Consider the following 16432-nt stretch of genomic DNA (forward strand, 5'->3'; position numbering starts at 1 on the left):
GTTTGAGCCACTGGGAAGCCCTTATGCATACAAAGCTCATGCCTAATTGCTCTTTTTGTTTTTCAACTGGCTAGAATTTTATTGAGAAACTTTCATCAGGTACCATGCTAGGTACCAGGATAATAAGGATTTGTAAGATGCCTCTTCAGTAAACCAGTAATTCCAATTACAATAGTATAAGTGCAATGTTAGAAAAATATTTGGATACTTTGATAGAGAAGAAAAGAGTCTGGAGCATTTGAAGCTTTGCTTCATTAGACTATTCTTTTTTTAAAAGAATCATGACTTTTTATTAATTTTTACACAAACACATTTTTACATTCAGTGACATATGTTTTTCCTCTTAATCTATAAATGTGATAGAATACAGTTATTTACATTAAATTTTTTATAAGTGAGATAATAAAAGCTTTTACATAAAGTTAAGCCAGATTTGAATTGTATTGACTTCAGCTTTTTACATCAAAGTGTAGTTTATGTATAATATTCTATAAATTACAAGTGTACAATATAGTGATTCACAATTTTTAAACATTATACTGCATTTTTAGTTATTATAAAGTATTAGCTATATTCTCTATGTCGTATAGTATATCTTTGCAGCTTATTTTATACATAATACTTTGTACTTCTGAATCCCCTACTCTATATTGCTCCTCCCCCCTTCCCTCTCCTCACTGATAAACACTGTTTCTCTATATCTGTGAGCCTGCTTCTTTTTTATTATACTCACTAGTTTGTTGTATTTTTTTAGATTCCACATATAAGTTATATCATGTAGTATTTTGACTTCAATTTTAATATCACCATAATTCTATTACCATTCCTGTTAACTGAAAATCAATATTTGATTACAGAATTCTCTAAAGAATCTTTAAAATTTAACCTTTAAAATTTATTGTGTACCTCATCAATAGCTTATATTCTTATTATTTTAAAAATTTTGAAAATTTCCTGTTTTAGTCATTTTTAAATGCACAACTCAATGGCATCAAGTACATTTACTTTGTTGTGCAACCATCATCACTATCCATGTCCAGAACACTTTTCATCTTGCAAAACTGAATCTTTGTACTCTGTACCCATTAAACAGTAATTTCCTATTCCTGCCTTCTCCCCACCCCTAACAGTCACTATTCTTCCTTCTGTGTGTATGAATTCGACTCTTCTAGATAGTTCATATAAATGGAATCATACTGTATTTGTTCTTTTGTGACTGGATTATTTCATGTAACACAATGTCCTCAAGATTCATTCATGTTGTTACATGTATCAGAATTTCATTCCTTTTGAAGACTGTGAGTAATATTCCTTTGTATGCATATACCACATTTTGCTTATTCATTTGTCTAAGGATAGACACTTTGATTGATTTATCTTTCAGTTCAGTTCAGTCCCTCAGTCGTGTCCGACTCTTTCGACCCCATGAATCGCAGCACGCCAGGCCTCCCTGTCCATCACCAACTCCCGGAGTTCACTCAGACTCACGTCCATCGAGTCAGTGATGCCATCCAGCCATCTCATCCTCTGTCGTCCCCTTCTCCTCCTGCTCCCAATCTCTCCCAGCATCAGAGTCTTTTCCAATGAGTCAAGTCTTCACATGAGGTGGCCAAAGTACTGGAGTTTCAGCTTCAGCATCATTCCCTCCAAAGAAATCCCAGGGCTGATCTCCAGAATGGACTGGTTGGATCTCCTTGCAGCCCAAGGGACTCTCAAGAGTCTTCTTCAGCACCACAGTTCAAAAGCATCAATTCTTCGGCACTCAGCTTTCTTCAAAGTCCAACTCTCACATCCATACATGGCCACAGGAAAGACCATAGCCTTGACTAGACAGACCTTTGTTGGCAAAGTAATGTCTCTGCTTTTCAATATGCTATCTAGGTTGGTCATAACTTTTCTTCCAAGGAGTAAGCGTCTTTCAATTTCATGGCTGCAGTCACCATCTGCAGTGATTTTGGAGCCCCCCAAAATAAAGTCTGACACTGTTTCCACTGTTTCCCCATCTATTTCCCATGAAGTGATGGGACCGGATGCCATGATCTTCGTTTTCTGAATGTTGAGCTTTAAGCCAGCTTTTTACTCTCCACTTTCACTTTCATCAAGAGGCTTTTTAGTTCCTCTTCACTTTCTGCCATAAGGATTTATCTTTAGGCTGCTGTAATAGTGCTTCATAATTGATAAACAAATATCTGAGTCCCTGTTTTCAGTTCTTTTGGTTGTAGACCCAGAGATGAATTGCTGAATCATATTTTTAAAATTTTTGTTTGAGAAACTGCCATACTGTTTTCCATAGTGCCTCCACAATTTTACCTTCCCACCAAGAGTACAAGTGTTCCTCTCAAATCGCCTCAAATATTTGATCCTTTCTCTTCTTTTTTTTTTTTAATAGTAGCCATCCTAATGGAGAATCCCACGGATGGAGGAGCCTGGTAGGCTATAGTCCACATGGTCACAAAAGAGTTGGACATGACTGAGTGACTTCACTTTCACATCCTAATGGATATGGGGAGGTATCTCACTGTGTTTTGATTTGTATTTCCTTAGTAATGTTGAGTATCTTTTCATGTGCTTATTGGTCATTCATAAATCTTCTTTAGAGAAAGGGGTATTCAAACTCTAAGCACATTTTAAAATAAGATTGTTTTTTGTTGTTGTTATTGAGTTGTAGGAGTTCTGTATATAATCTAGATATTAACCCCTCATCAGATATATGATTTGCAAATATTTTCTCCCATTCCATGGATTGCCTTTCACTCTGTTGAATGTATCCTTTGATGTACAGAAGTTTTAAGTTTTGATGTAGTCCAGCTTATCTACTTTTATTTTGTTGCCTGTGCTTTTGATATAAAGTTCAAGAAATCATTGCTGAATCCTGTGTCATGGAAATTTTCCTCTATGTTTTCTTCTAGGAGCTTTATAATTTTAGCTCTTCCATTCAGGTCTTTTATCCATTTTTAGTTAAAGTCTTTTAGTATGGTGTAATATAAGGGTTCAACTTCATTCTTTCACAGATAGATATCCAGTTTTCTCAACAAGACTATTCTATCCAAGTTGTATGGTCTTGGCTCCTTTGTTGAAAATAATTGAACCATATATATAAGGTTTTATTTCTTGGCTCTCTATTTTATTCCATTTATCTATATGTCTGTCTTCATGCAAGTATTATATTGTTTGGGTTACTGTAGCTTTGTAATATGTTTTGAAATCAGGAAGGGTGAAGCTTCCAGCTTTTTTTATTTATTTGTTTAAGACTGCTTTGGTTATTTGGATTGGTTGATATTCCATATGAATTTTAGTATGGATTTTTCTATTTCTTAAAAAGGGAAGTCTTTGAGATTTTGAGACTATCATAGACTTTTGAATTATTTCTCAAAGGAAACATTAGCCAGACAGATAAAAGGAGGAGGGGCTTTTAGGCAAAAGGAAGGGTATAACAAAAAGCATGAAAAGATAAAAGAGACTGGTATATTTGGGGAACTGAAAGTAATTTGGTATTTTTGAAGTATTAGGCATATTTCTATCTCTGTGTATATGTGTAAGAGTGTAGACTTGAATAGGAGATGAATTAGGAGCTAAAATAGAGGTCATATATTGTGAAAGTAGATATGTGTTATTAAGTTTAATGAGGATTAGTTGAAGGGTTGGACTATGGAGTGAAATGATCAACTTTGTACTTTATATATAAAGATCTTGTTGATGAGCGTGGGTGTTAGGTTGAATAGGAAGAGTTATTGGCAGAAGCATCAGTTAGGAGGCTATTAGAAAACTCACAGAAATGAAATGAGATTTGTACTGTAATAAATCTTGATGGGGATAGAAATGAGGGAATGGACCTGAAACAAACAGCTTTGTCCCACTACATACTCCATTTTTCATTGACTTGACTTTCTTCCTAGGCCCCGAAGTCCTCAGACCTTCAGTTCAGAGTTCAGTCCCTGAACTCAGTATGGTGGTTCCAAGTCTTCACCTATATCATCTAGTTGTCACCATTTAGGAACTCAAATGGCATTGGGGGCTCAGAGATACATGGGTCCCTAAGCAGCATCTAGCCCCCTCTCAGAGCCCCCTAGTTCCCACTCGTCATCCTGCTTCTCTCTAGGCCTCTGGCTGCTCCAAGGACCTTATGTTGGTTTCTATCTGTGGGTTGGTCTGTCTTTCCTTGCTTTAGTCTTCCATAAGCCCATTGGAATTCATCAAACTGAGAGTTACCTTATCTGTTGTGACCCATTCCACCTACCTATGGAACCGTGGTTCTCCAAGCCCTCTAAATGTGATCCATATTACCAATGTCTGTGACCCATCTGAGAACCTGTTTCTTCTGCAAGAACTGGAGTTTTCTGCTTCTCTTACTTTCCTCAGGGCTTCCCTTGTGACTCAGCTGGTAAAGAATCTGCCTGCAATGCAGGAGACCTGGGTTCAGTCCCTGGGTTGGGAAGATCCCCTGAAGAAGGGAAAGGTTACCCACTCCAGTATTCTGGCCTGGAGAATTCCATGGACTGTGTAGTCTATGGAGTCGCAAAGAGTTAGACACGACTGAGTGACTCATTTCACTTCACTACTTTCCCCAACCTGACATCCCTCCATACCCTATGACTCAGTTTCCTGTTTTCAGCTGGACAGTGGCACTGACTAGGAATCATTAAAATCTTTGCCACTTGAAATCTTTAGCTGTCTGCCAGGGCTTCATTGAATCAACTGGGTAATGATAATGTTGGGCTTGAGCAACGGTAGCAGCGGGGAAAGAATGTGTTCCCCCAGCCAGAGGCTGAGCCGCTGATACTGAGACCCCACGTTCCTGTTTGGAACCCCAGTGATACAGTTCTTCTGATGGGTGTTCATAGCACTGCATCTGTGTTTGGTGGCCCACTACTGTCACAGTGGAGTCATGGAGCTAGGTGCAGGGAGCATGCTTGAGCTCCCAACTTCTTGGGGGCATTTTAGAACTGGAACCTCTTTAGCAGTTCTAAAATAGCCAGCTCTGACCCATTTCCAAGAATCCACATCTGGTGATATGTGGGATGAGGCAAACTGATCAAAGTACCCGAGTGCCAACAGTACAGGGGAAAGCAGAGCCAAGTGAAGAGCAGGCTGTGGCTTGGGGTTAAAATGCAGTGACTAAAATGATGATGGACTGCACCTCATAGACAAGCCAGTGAGAATGAAATGAAACATCACAGAAAGATGAGGGAGAAATGTTAAAATGGGAAATTGGAAAGAGATGGGGAAGAGAAGGGCTTCTCAGGTGGTGCTAGCAGAAGAGAAGCCACTTGCCAATGCAGGAAACACGGGTTTTATCCCTGGGTCAGGAACATCCCCTGGAGGAGGGCATGGCAATCCACTCCAGTACTCTTGCCTGGAGGATCCCATGAATAGAGGAGCCTGGTAGGCTATAGTCCATAGGGTTGCAAAGAGTCAAACATGAGGAAAAGAAAGGAGAAAGGCCAGGAAAAAAAATGACTTAAAGAGTTAATGCTTCTTTGAAAGCCAAGAAGCTGTTATAGCAAAGGGAAATAAGACCTCAGGTCTTTGCAGCCCCCTGGCTGGGAAATTGGACTGACTTTTGTTCTTGAGCCCAGGCTACCTGGAACACAGCTTCAGGAAATCAGAACGTGTTCTCATCACTCACTTTGTGTTCCCAAACAGAAGAGAAGAGAGGGAGGGTGGCCACCTTGATCCAGCTAAAGCATCTCCAGGAGGCCTTCTCTGGATGTCACATCGAGGCTGCCCTTCTGCCACAACACGGAACTGGTGATCCCCGAGCGCATGGACATGGCTTTGCTCAGCAATATCCTAGCGGCCTATTCCTTTGTCGCAGGTAGTTGTCCAGTCTCAGCTGGGCCAGGTCTGAAGCTTTGGGCTGGGCAGAGTCATTTCCTGAGTGGCCATCTCTGGCCTTTTACTCAGGAGAAAAATGGTATGCAGACTTAACAGAGGGGCTCTGTTTTACTGAGTTTTGAATGGAAAATCTTCTGGTTTGAAAGTTAAGTTTTCTCTAATTTGGCAAATGGGTGTTCTAAGAGCTTTATATAATGTTTGGTTTCCTTTTGGGCTCAAATGAGTGAAAGAAGTAGCCTGGGTCTGCTGCTGGCTTCTGTCATTAAGCATTTAACTCCAATATGAAAGGCCAGAATGGAGTATCCTCAGCCTGATTTTTTCTAAGCAGTGTTTCTCAACCCTGCTTTGGGTGTGTGTGTGTGTGTGTGGTCTGTGTTTGGGGGGCTATGTGGAGAAGTTTGATAACTCTCTGGGAGACATGGAAACAAAAAGTATGAGTCTGGGAGAGTCTAATATTTGCCTCTTCCTTGATTCCAGGTTGTTTTCTTTTAGGAAGCTGGCTGACTTCCTCAAGATCATTTCTTGAGAACAGGTGCTGTACATATAAAAGGAGTCATTTGAAAATACATGAAAATATACCTCAAAAGCTGAAACTTTTAAAAAATACATGAAAATGCTCAATGGTTTGAATGACCAAATTGATTTTCTGCTGCTGGAGTGAGTTTTTAAGCTTTGGTAGTTGACCTTTCTTTATCTTAATGTCTCTATTCTGTTGATTAGAAAGGAAGGGACTGAGGTTCTGAATAGATTTCCTTTGAGAGCCTGGTTTTACTTTCTAGCTCTCTAGTCAGGGTTGACATGTGATGACCTCAGAGTTCAGATACAAAACCTGACTCTTCTATTTACAATGTCAAATCTGAGCCAGGATTGAGGATAAAGGAAGTTCATGGCTTCTTGCTGAGAGAGCATCTTGGATGGTGTGCAATCTGATTTTAGAATGGAAGACTTCTCAGGAGCTTGGCTGGCTCCTTAGTGGTTGGCAAGATGCAGCATGTCATCTTCACATGTATTGAGGCCAGGGTTTTCCCTTCTCAGATCAGCAAAGGCCCAGGTCATCAGTCAGCTCCTCACCTCCCAAAGTGATGCCAAAAGCTCAGCTTCTCTATAAACTGGTGCCAAATCGAATCGCAGAGACAGTTTTAGGTGAAGTAGAAATGGATAGCTTTATTACTTTGCCAGGCAAAGGGGACACAGTGGACTCCTGCCTCAAAAAAAAAAACAAAAAAACAAAACTATGTGTCCCCACTTGGAGAAGATAGAAAGTTTATAGTAATTGTTCAGAGAGGGCATGATCAGCTCATGGGCATTCTTCTGATAGGTTGATGGTAAGTAGAATGCAGCATCACAAACGTTCAGGTTCCAATTAGTCTGGGTCTCCATACTTGTGGTCAGCATACCATCATTAACTGTTAATTTCTCCCGCTTGGAGGGCGGTTTCAGTATCTGAAAACCAGCTCAAATATATTGTGTGTATCTGTTGATGGGGAACCAGGACTGTGCCCCAAGGCTGAATAATTTGTTTCTCTTGACTGTTCCTTCCTGGTCTTGCATTCTCTCCCTTCCCTAATTAACAACTGCTAGAATCTACCCGTTGGAACTCAGCAAAGGTCATGGAGGCTGAATGAAGGCTATTTTCTGTAATCAAAGAAATGGGGGACATAGAAAGGCTTTGTGCCCAGGAGACCCACAGGACCCTGCTCAGTAGCGAAAGGAAGTTCTAGTGCCAGGAGCCTCCTTACCTGGGTACCCACACATCAAAGGAATCTCAGTTCTGCTCTTTCTTCTAGGCTAGTCTGGGGAGAAAGGACACTGGAGCTGGAAAAGAGATGATTGAAACTATGGTATCATGTTTTCACAGGCAATTGAATGATGGTCTCCTCAACTCTATAGTGAAGACACCCCAAAATGAAGTGGGGTATGGCAGGGAGGGTCTGAAGTTTCCAAGGTCTCAGATGACACTTGCAAATAAGCTGTTGCAAGAAAATATCTCTGGTGAGAATAAACAGGCTATTGGACTTTGAAACTGTTCTCAGCACAGGAAGTACCTGGCAGATTTCCATTTTGGCCAGCATAACCCTGAGTTGTGATCATTGAATGTGGTAACTCATTGAATGCCCTGGTTTACCATGTGTCTTATGATCTTAAGGTGAAAGGGTATGTGGCCCTGTTTTTCTTCCTCCTTCAAACTTTTTCCTTCCCACTCCATATTCTGGAATTAAATATTGCTTAGGATACAGGAAAATAATTTTTCTTTTGAGTATGGGCTGAGATAAAAAGAGAATGCAAGGAAATGGAAAGTAGAGTAGCTAAAATAAAATGCATTAGAACTAGTAAGTAGATTTGGTGGTGGCTAAAAATTCACTCCAAGTATGATCTTGAACGCTGCCTGACTATAAAGGAAATGAATTAAAACATTTAAAATCTTAAAGTATTGACTTTAAAAATATTCACAACCTATTAATAAAAATTGAGAGTAATATTTTATTTAGTGGAAATTTGGGGGATTTCAAGCCTGGAAGACAGCATTTCAAGTGCCCCTGAGAGAACTGCTCCGAGGAGGTGAGGGAGGAGCCAAGTTATATAGAAGTTTTGCGACAAGGGGCAGGTAGTCTTAACATCAGAAGATGATTGTTAATTAAAGAAAACCAGATACTCCGAGTGAAAGAATTCAGTGCTTTATGGCAGGAAACATTTCATTTCTCAAAGGTGAATATAATATCCCCTAACCTCTCCTAGCTTCTCCCAGCTTATCAATTGCCTCATTCATGTGATCCGTCCTTTCAGCATCACCCTTGCTAACACACATAATTCCCTTATTCCTGTCTCGTTTCTGACTAAACCAACAGGCAAAATCCCAACTCCTAAGTGAATCCTTCTTTCTCCCCTTTCTTTCTCTGCACTCAAGAAACCAAACACTGCTAAAACTGAAGATTGAAACAATTAGAAATTCATGGAAACCAGCCTTTGCTGAGCCTAATATTGCATCATTCTTTCTGTTTGCTTTTGGATCCATCTTGTTCCCATTCTTCACATTTTTCCCCATTTTTCACCATTTCAAACCTTGACCATTCCAGTGATTTAAAATATCTGTTTATCAAAAAGTACCCTTAGTTGGCAAATGCAACTAAGAATAAAATGTAGCATTAATGAAGAAAGGTTAAAGTTAATATGTAAAGAGCTCTTACAAATGAATAAATGTTTTAAAAGAATAGGGGCAAAGGATACGAATCAGGAGGTTGCCAAAGAAAAAACACAAATTGCTGATAAACATAAGCAGCTCAGGTTTTAGAAATTAAATGCAAAATGAAAACAACAGGTTAACATTTTTATTTTATAAAATTGTCAAATATATGAGTGATTATAATTTCAGTTTGGGAGAAAGTGTAGGGAGATGAGTATTTGCACATATGCTGATAAGGTTATGAATTGTCACAGCCTCTTTGGGAACACCTGTCAAAAGCCTTAAAACAACATTTAGCCAGCAATTCCACAAGTAGGAATTTATCCTAGTGAAATAGTTAAGGTTATGGGCCAGAATTTTATTGTGATGTGAGGACAATTTGTCTCAGAACTATTTATAATAGTAAAAAAAAAAATCATAAAAGTAGGTGAATATTACTTTAAATAGAAAGATGTTTATGATGTGCTATTAAGTAAATAAAGCCTGTTACACACAGCATATGCAGTATAATCCTGTTAAGTGCATATATTCATATGTATATGAATTGTATACATATGTGTTTTTTTTTTTACTACAAACTGTATCTGAATGCTGGGATTGTATGAATATATCTGTGTATTTTTAATTCTCTTTTGCTTAGCTGTATTATTAAGTATTCTATACTTAATTGATATTACTTTTGCAGTTAAGTAATGTTATTTTATTGGAATTTAAAATTTTGACATATATATATGCCACTGCTTTACTCTTTTTCTGACTTCTCTAACTAAGTATCTAAATGTCATGAACATTACCACTTAGATGTGCCCTAAGCATTTCAAATTCAACTTGGCCTGGAATGGAACATTATCCTCTTTAAATATATGTATATAATATATATCTAATCTTCTTCAGACCCTTTTCCATTATAGATTATCACCAGATATTGAGTATAGTTTCCTGTGCTATATAGTGGGAACTCATTGTTTACCTATTTTATATATAGTAGTGTTAGTATGTATATGTTAATTCCAGACTTCTATTTTATCCTTCTCTTGCCTCTCCCTTTTGGTAACCATGTTTGTTTTTTAAAATATCTATTTTTATTTATTTGTTTGGTTGTGCCAGGCCTTAGTTGTGGCACATGGGCTCTTCAATTTTTATTGTGCCATGTGAGATCTTTAGTTGTAGCACATGGAATCTAATCCCCTGACCAGGGATCAAACCTGGGCCCCCTGCATTGGGTGGAGTCTTAGCCACTGGAACACCAGGCAGGTCCCTCTAAGTTTGTTTTCTGTGTCCGTGAGTCTATTTCTGTTTTGTAATTAAGTTCATTTGTATCACTTTTTAGATTCCATATATAAGTGATAAAATATTTATCTTTCTCTAATTTGCATCACTTAGTGTGATAATCTCTACATCCATCTATGTTGCTGTAAATGGCATCATTTCATTTTTTTTTTTACATTTAAGTAACAGTCCATTGTGGTGTGTGTGTGTATACACACCATATTTTTATCCATTCACCTGTTGATGGACCTTTAGGTTGCTTTCATGTCTTGGCTATTGTAAATAGTGCTGCTTTGAACATTGGGGTGCATGTGTCTTTTCAAATTAGAGTTTTCTTCAGATATATACCCAAGAGTGGGGTTGCAGGATCATACGGTAACTCTATTTTTAGTTTTTTAAAGAACCTCTATACTGTTCCCATAGTGGCTGCACCAGATAACATTCTCATCAACAGTGTTGAGACGGTTCCTTTTTCTCCACACCCTCTCCAGCGTAATTGTTTGCAGGCTTTTTAATGATGGCCATTCTGACTGGTTTTGATTAGAGTTTTAATTTGCCTTTCTCTAATAATTAGTAGTGTGGAGCACTTTTTGTGTATTTGTTGGCCATCTGTAGGTCTTTTTTGGAAAAATATTTATTTAGATCTTCTGCCCATTTTTAAATTTTTTTAATATTAAGCTTTATGAGCTGTTTGTATATTTTGGAAATTAATCTCTTGTCAGTAGCATCATTTACAAATTAAATATGCTCCTTATATTTTGTGTTCCATCTAGGACATCACCTACACCAGAAGTATGAGTTTTAGCCTTTGATGTATCTTCTTCACTGCCCATATCCAATTATTTACAATTTCATTTATAAGATCCATTTCACCTTTCAATGTCCCTGAAATGCATCCTTTCTACTTTATTCCCACTATCACTGAGTTGACTTAAGCTCATTCATGTTTTTGCCTGATTTGCCATAATGGTATTTTTCCATGGTCTACTAACCTCTATTGCCTATGTTTTGTAGTGAAATGGTCTTTCTAAAATGTAGATAAGATGATGAAATTCTTTTTACTTTTTAGAATCTAGGAAATAATCCAAACACTTTTGTATGCTTTAACAGTTAGGATTGTTTTCAGCTGCAAATAATAGAAACCTTCAATTTCGTGGCCTAAATCCATAGGAATTATCAAACCCACTCCTATGGGAGAAGTCTGGAGGTAGGTGATTGCTAGCATTAGCTCACAAATGTAGGGGCCAGCTTCTCTGACTCTTGTGGTTTTTCTTTTATGCTTATCATCTCATGGCTGCAAAATTGCTGCTGTTGCTTTTGCCTTTCAAGTAAGGATTGAAAGGATGAAAAAGGAAGGAAGTTCCAGTAGACCATCTCTCATGTTTCATTGGCTAGACCTGTGTCACGTAGTGATTTCTAGCTGCAAGGGAGGCTGGAAAAGTGAGAATTCTAGATTTTTCAACTTCCAGACCAGTGGTTCATAACCAGGGGTGATTTTGCCCTATAAGGGGATTTCTGACAATTTCTGGAGATATTTTTGGTTGTAATAACAGGTAAGGGGGACTGTTACTGGCATCTAGTGGGTAGAGAAACATACTGCAATGCATAAGACAACCCCAATGACAAAGAGTTAACCATTCCAAGATGTCAGTCATGCTGGGATTTAGAAAACATGCCAGAAGAGAGACAAGCAAGGGAGAAGGGATTTAGGGGTAGTTTGAGGTACTCCAATCTGCAGTTTTTTATATGGCTTACCAGTTTTTTATATGGTTTTTAATGCTTACCTTGACATCTCCATACTCTTATTTAGTTATAGTCCTCCCTGACCAAGATCTCACTTGGGTTATTCTGAACCATCTGCCTGGCCTTTGCTCATCTCTTTGCTTTTGCACAGTCATTTCCTTTTCCAAGAATTCTTTCACTCAGTCTTGGATTGGCTAACTCCTTCCTAGTCTTTAGAACTCACTCAGCCATCTTCTCCCCTCACTCCCCATTTTGACCTAGGTGTCCATCCATCTAAGGATCATCAATGTGTTCTCCCTACACATTTAGTTTCCTCTATCTCAGCACTTGAATTGGAGCAGTAAACACTTCTTGTTTTAACTACTTGAAAGCACCCCCTTGAGATCATAATACAGTAAATTAAAATAAGGATATAATCTCATCAATAATAACCTTATTAATAATTAATATTAATAATTTCTAAGAGCATTGTTTGAAAAATTAAACTGAATGGTTGCTCTTTTTTAATTCAATGTTTTTAATTGATAATACATTCTCCAGCCTCACTCTTCCATTTTTTAGATTTTTTTCCTTAAAAATCACCTTCTTAGTGAGATTCTGATCACTCTGTTAACTTCCTTGCCTCCAGCATACATTCAATACATCATAACTTCTTTCCTGTTTTTTCTGTTTTCTCCTTATCACCATCTAACATACCACCTATTTTATTTATCTTGTTTATTATCTATCTCCTTACTAGCTTACTAGAATATAAAAGCTCCCAGGAGCACAGAGATTTGTGTTTCTTTTACTGACTGCCATACCCTTAGCACAAGAATAGGGCCTGGTACCTATTAGGTATTCAGCAAGTTAGTGAATGAATATTGTTCAATGATCAAATAATATAAAAGGACATATAGTAAGGGGTCTCACTCCAGAGCTGCCCCCTCCTTCCAGTCCCAAAGTGTGATGTATTACCAGTCTTCTCTGCACTTTTCCAGTGCTCATGGTGCAGATGTAAGAAACTCTGAGCTCAACAGTTTCATCCTCCCCACTTCTATAGACAGGTAGCATATCCTGTGTACTGTATTGTACTTAACTTTTTTTCACTGAACATATATTATAAAAGTATTTAATATCAGTATATAGAGAGCTTCCGCATTCTTTCAGACAACTACATACTGTTTCATTATATAGCTGAATCAGTTTAACCAGTCCTCCAGTGGGAATGATTCGAATCTTTTTGAATAGGAAAACAAACCCACAATAAATAACCATGGCATACATATATGTTCAAGTACATTTGTAGAATAAATTCTCAAAAGTAAAATTGCTTGACCAAGTATAAATAAATTACTGCTTGAGATAAGTATTACCAAATTGCCATTTAAAAAGTTTCACAAATTTACTGTTCATAAGATGTGTGAGAAGACACTGTTATAGTATTTTCAAGCTGTTGGATTTTTGACAGTCTGATAGATTAAAAATAGTATCTAAATGTCATTTAATTTTTTTTTATCCAGGTCACAGGTCAGTAAACTTTTCTTTAAAAAACCAAGTAGTAGATATTTTTAGGTTTGTAGGCCATATGCAGTCTCTATTCTAACTCTCAAGTCTGTTGTGGCATGCAGGCAGACACAGACAACACGTAAATGAACCGGCATCAGTTTAGTTCAGTTCAGTCGCTCAGTCGTGTCCGACTCTTTGCGACCCCATGAATCGCAGCACGCCAGGCCTCCCTGTCCATCACCATCTCCCGGAGTTCACTCAGACTCACGTCCATCGAGTCCGTGATGCCATCCAGCCATCTCGTCCTGGGTCGTCCCCTTCTCCTCCTGCCCCCAATCTCTCCTAGCAGATCATAGCTATGTGCAAATAACAAAATAGCTAGCTAGCCAGATTTGGCTTGTGCACCACAGTGTGCCAACCCCTGCTGTCCGTGAGCATCTTCTCACATGTTTTAAAGAACCATTTGTATTTACTTTTCTGTTTTTTGTTCATTTCCTGTATTGATTGTCTTTTTCTTAGTGCTTTTTCTAGGTACTCTTTATATATTAGCTCTTCATCTTTGTTACATATTTCAAATATTTTTCCCAGTTTAGCATTTGTCATTTAACTTTGCTTATGGTAATTTTTTCAGTGAATAAGTTTTGGGGAATTATTTTTCTATTTAACCAATATTCTTTGGATGTTTAACTGCCAAACTGTTTGGCTGTACAGGCCATGTAATATTTAACCAGAATTTAAATCACTGTTCCTATGAGATTGGCCTGAGGGAGATGATCTCAGCAATGAGGGAGTGTAGGCCACCATTGCTCAATTGATAGTCACAAATTTGGGGATTTAAGAAAGTATTGTAATTTCTATTTTCTAGTATTCCCCTTTATATGGAAATCTGGTGAGGGCTAAGAACCTTTACATCTCTAGGTCAAAGGCTTTGTAGACTCACAATAAATTTTTGTGATATAAAGTGACCATTTACTGACAAAAAATTTAGAATTTTTTTCAACAGTTTGAATGTATCTTCTTGGAGAGTTTGGTGAAAGTGGTCATTTCATACATAGCTGTTGGCAAGACAAATTATTGTACCATTTTTGAACATTCACTTAGCAATGTATTTTAAGAGGTATAAAATTATATACCCTTTTGACATGAAGAGTTCTAGTCTGAGAACCCATTATAAAAGCTATAAGTGAAACAAGCAAAAAAGGAAGTAGTATTAAGCACAAAAATGCTCCTTCCATCATTTTTAACATAAAAAGAAATTGGCAACAACTTAAATATTCAAAGGTAGGAAACTGTTTTTGTAATGTGTGGTGAATTCACTGGGTGGAATGCTATGTAGCTATTATTAGGTATGATTGACTGGAAGATTATGGAGCAATACAGAAAGACATTTACATTATATAAACTGTATATCCTTGGAAAGAAGGGTGAGCAGGTGGAGCACAGGATTTTTAGGATAGTAAAAATGCTCTGTACAATGAATACATGTCACTCTGCGTTTTTTGAAACTGATAGAAAGTACACCACCAAGAGCAAGCCCTGGTATAACCACTGGCCTTTGGGTTAGTATGTGTCTATGTAGTTTCATGTAATAAATGTAGTAATTGTACCAAATGTAACAAATGTACCACTCTGCTGGGACATGTTGATAATGGGGGGAGCTATTGCATGTGTGAGGTTGGGAGGTATATGGGAAATCTCTGTACCTTCCTCTGAATTTTCCTCTGAATGTAAAACTACTCTAAAAAAAAAAAATCATTGTAAAAGTAACCAAAAAGTATATCCAGAGAAAAATATATAAGTTGTATATAAACTGACAATAACCAAGTAACTATAAGTATATATAGGAGAAAGAAGGGGGAAAATTCACTTCACTGCATTTCATAGTGTGTAGTTATATTCAGGTTGTGAGATTATGATGATTTGATAGATTTTTTTCTGTTGCCATCGCTTCATGGCAAATAGAAGAAGAAAAGTGGAAAGAGTGACAATTTTATCTTCCTGGGCTCTGAAATCACTGTGGATGGTGCCACAGCCATGAAATTAAAAAACTTGCTCCTTGGAAGAAAACTATGACAAACCTAGACAGTGTATTAAGAAACAGAGACATCATTTTGCTGACAAAGTCTGTATAGTCAAAGCTATGGTTTTTCCACTAGTCATGTACGGATATGAGAGTTGGACCATAAAGAAGATTGAATGCTGAACTGTGGTGGAGAAGACTCTTGAGAGTCCCTTGGACTGCAAGGAGATCAAACCTTTCAATCCTAAAGGAAATTAACCCTGAATATTCATCGGAAATACTGATGCTGAAACTGAAGCTTCAATTCTTTGGCCACCTCATGTAAAGAGCTGTCTCATTGGAAAAGACTTGGATGCTGGGAAGGATTGAGGGCAAAAGAAGTGGGTGGCAGAGGATAACATGGTTAGAGATTATCACTGACTCAATGGACATGATTTGAGCAAACTCCGGGAGACAGTAGAGGACAAAGGTGCCTGGTGTATTGCAGTCCATGGGGTTGCAAAGAGTCTTGGTGACTTAGCAACTGAACAATACTCTTAATATTTCAGCCTCCTCCTCTCTTCTTTCCTTTTTTTTTCTCCCTCCCTCCCTTCCATCCTTTTCTTCCTTCTACCCTCCTTTCATTCCTTCCTTCCTTTCTTTATTCCTTTAATTGAGATATAATTTGACATATAACATTGTATAGATTTAAGGTTTATAAGTGTATAAAGTTATACATTTCTGTATTGCTGCATGATCTCTTGTAATATTAGCTAACACCTATTTCACGTCATATAATTACTCTTTCTTTTTTGTGATGAGAACAATTAGGATCGTGTCTCTTAGAAATTTTGAAGTCTATAATAAATATTGTTGTGTATAATGACTATGCTGTACATTAAGTCTCCAGAACTAAT

General features: G+C 37.8%; 1 protein-coding gene across 1 annotated transcript in view; it reads left to right on the forward strand.

The window, feature by feature from the left end:
• Positions 1-16432, forward strand: part of EVA1A (eva-1 homolog A, regulator of programmed cell death) — an 84813-nt gene that overhangs the window by 54065 nt on the left and 14316 nt on the right. The window contains exon 2 of the mRNA XM_040224183.1: positions 5644-5815. Coding sequence (XP_040080117.1) covers positions 5764-5815 — 52 coding nt within the window. The 5' untranslated portion in view covers positions 5644-5763. The remainder of the gene's footprint in view (positions 1-5643; positions 5816-16432) is intronic.

This window comes from Oryx dammah, unplaced genomic scaffold (genome assembly GCF_014754425.2).
Source record: "Oryx dammah isolate SB20612 unplaced genomic scaffold, SCBI_Odam_1.1 HiC_scaffold_25, whole genome shotgun sequence".
Taxonomy (NCBI): Eukaryota; Metazoa; Chordata; class Mammalia; order Artiodactyla; family Bovidae; genus Oryx; species Oryx dammah.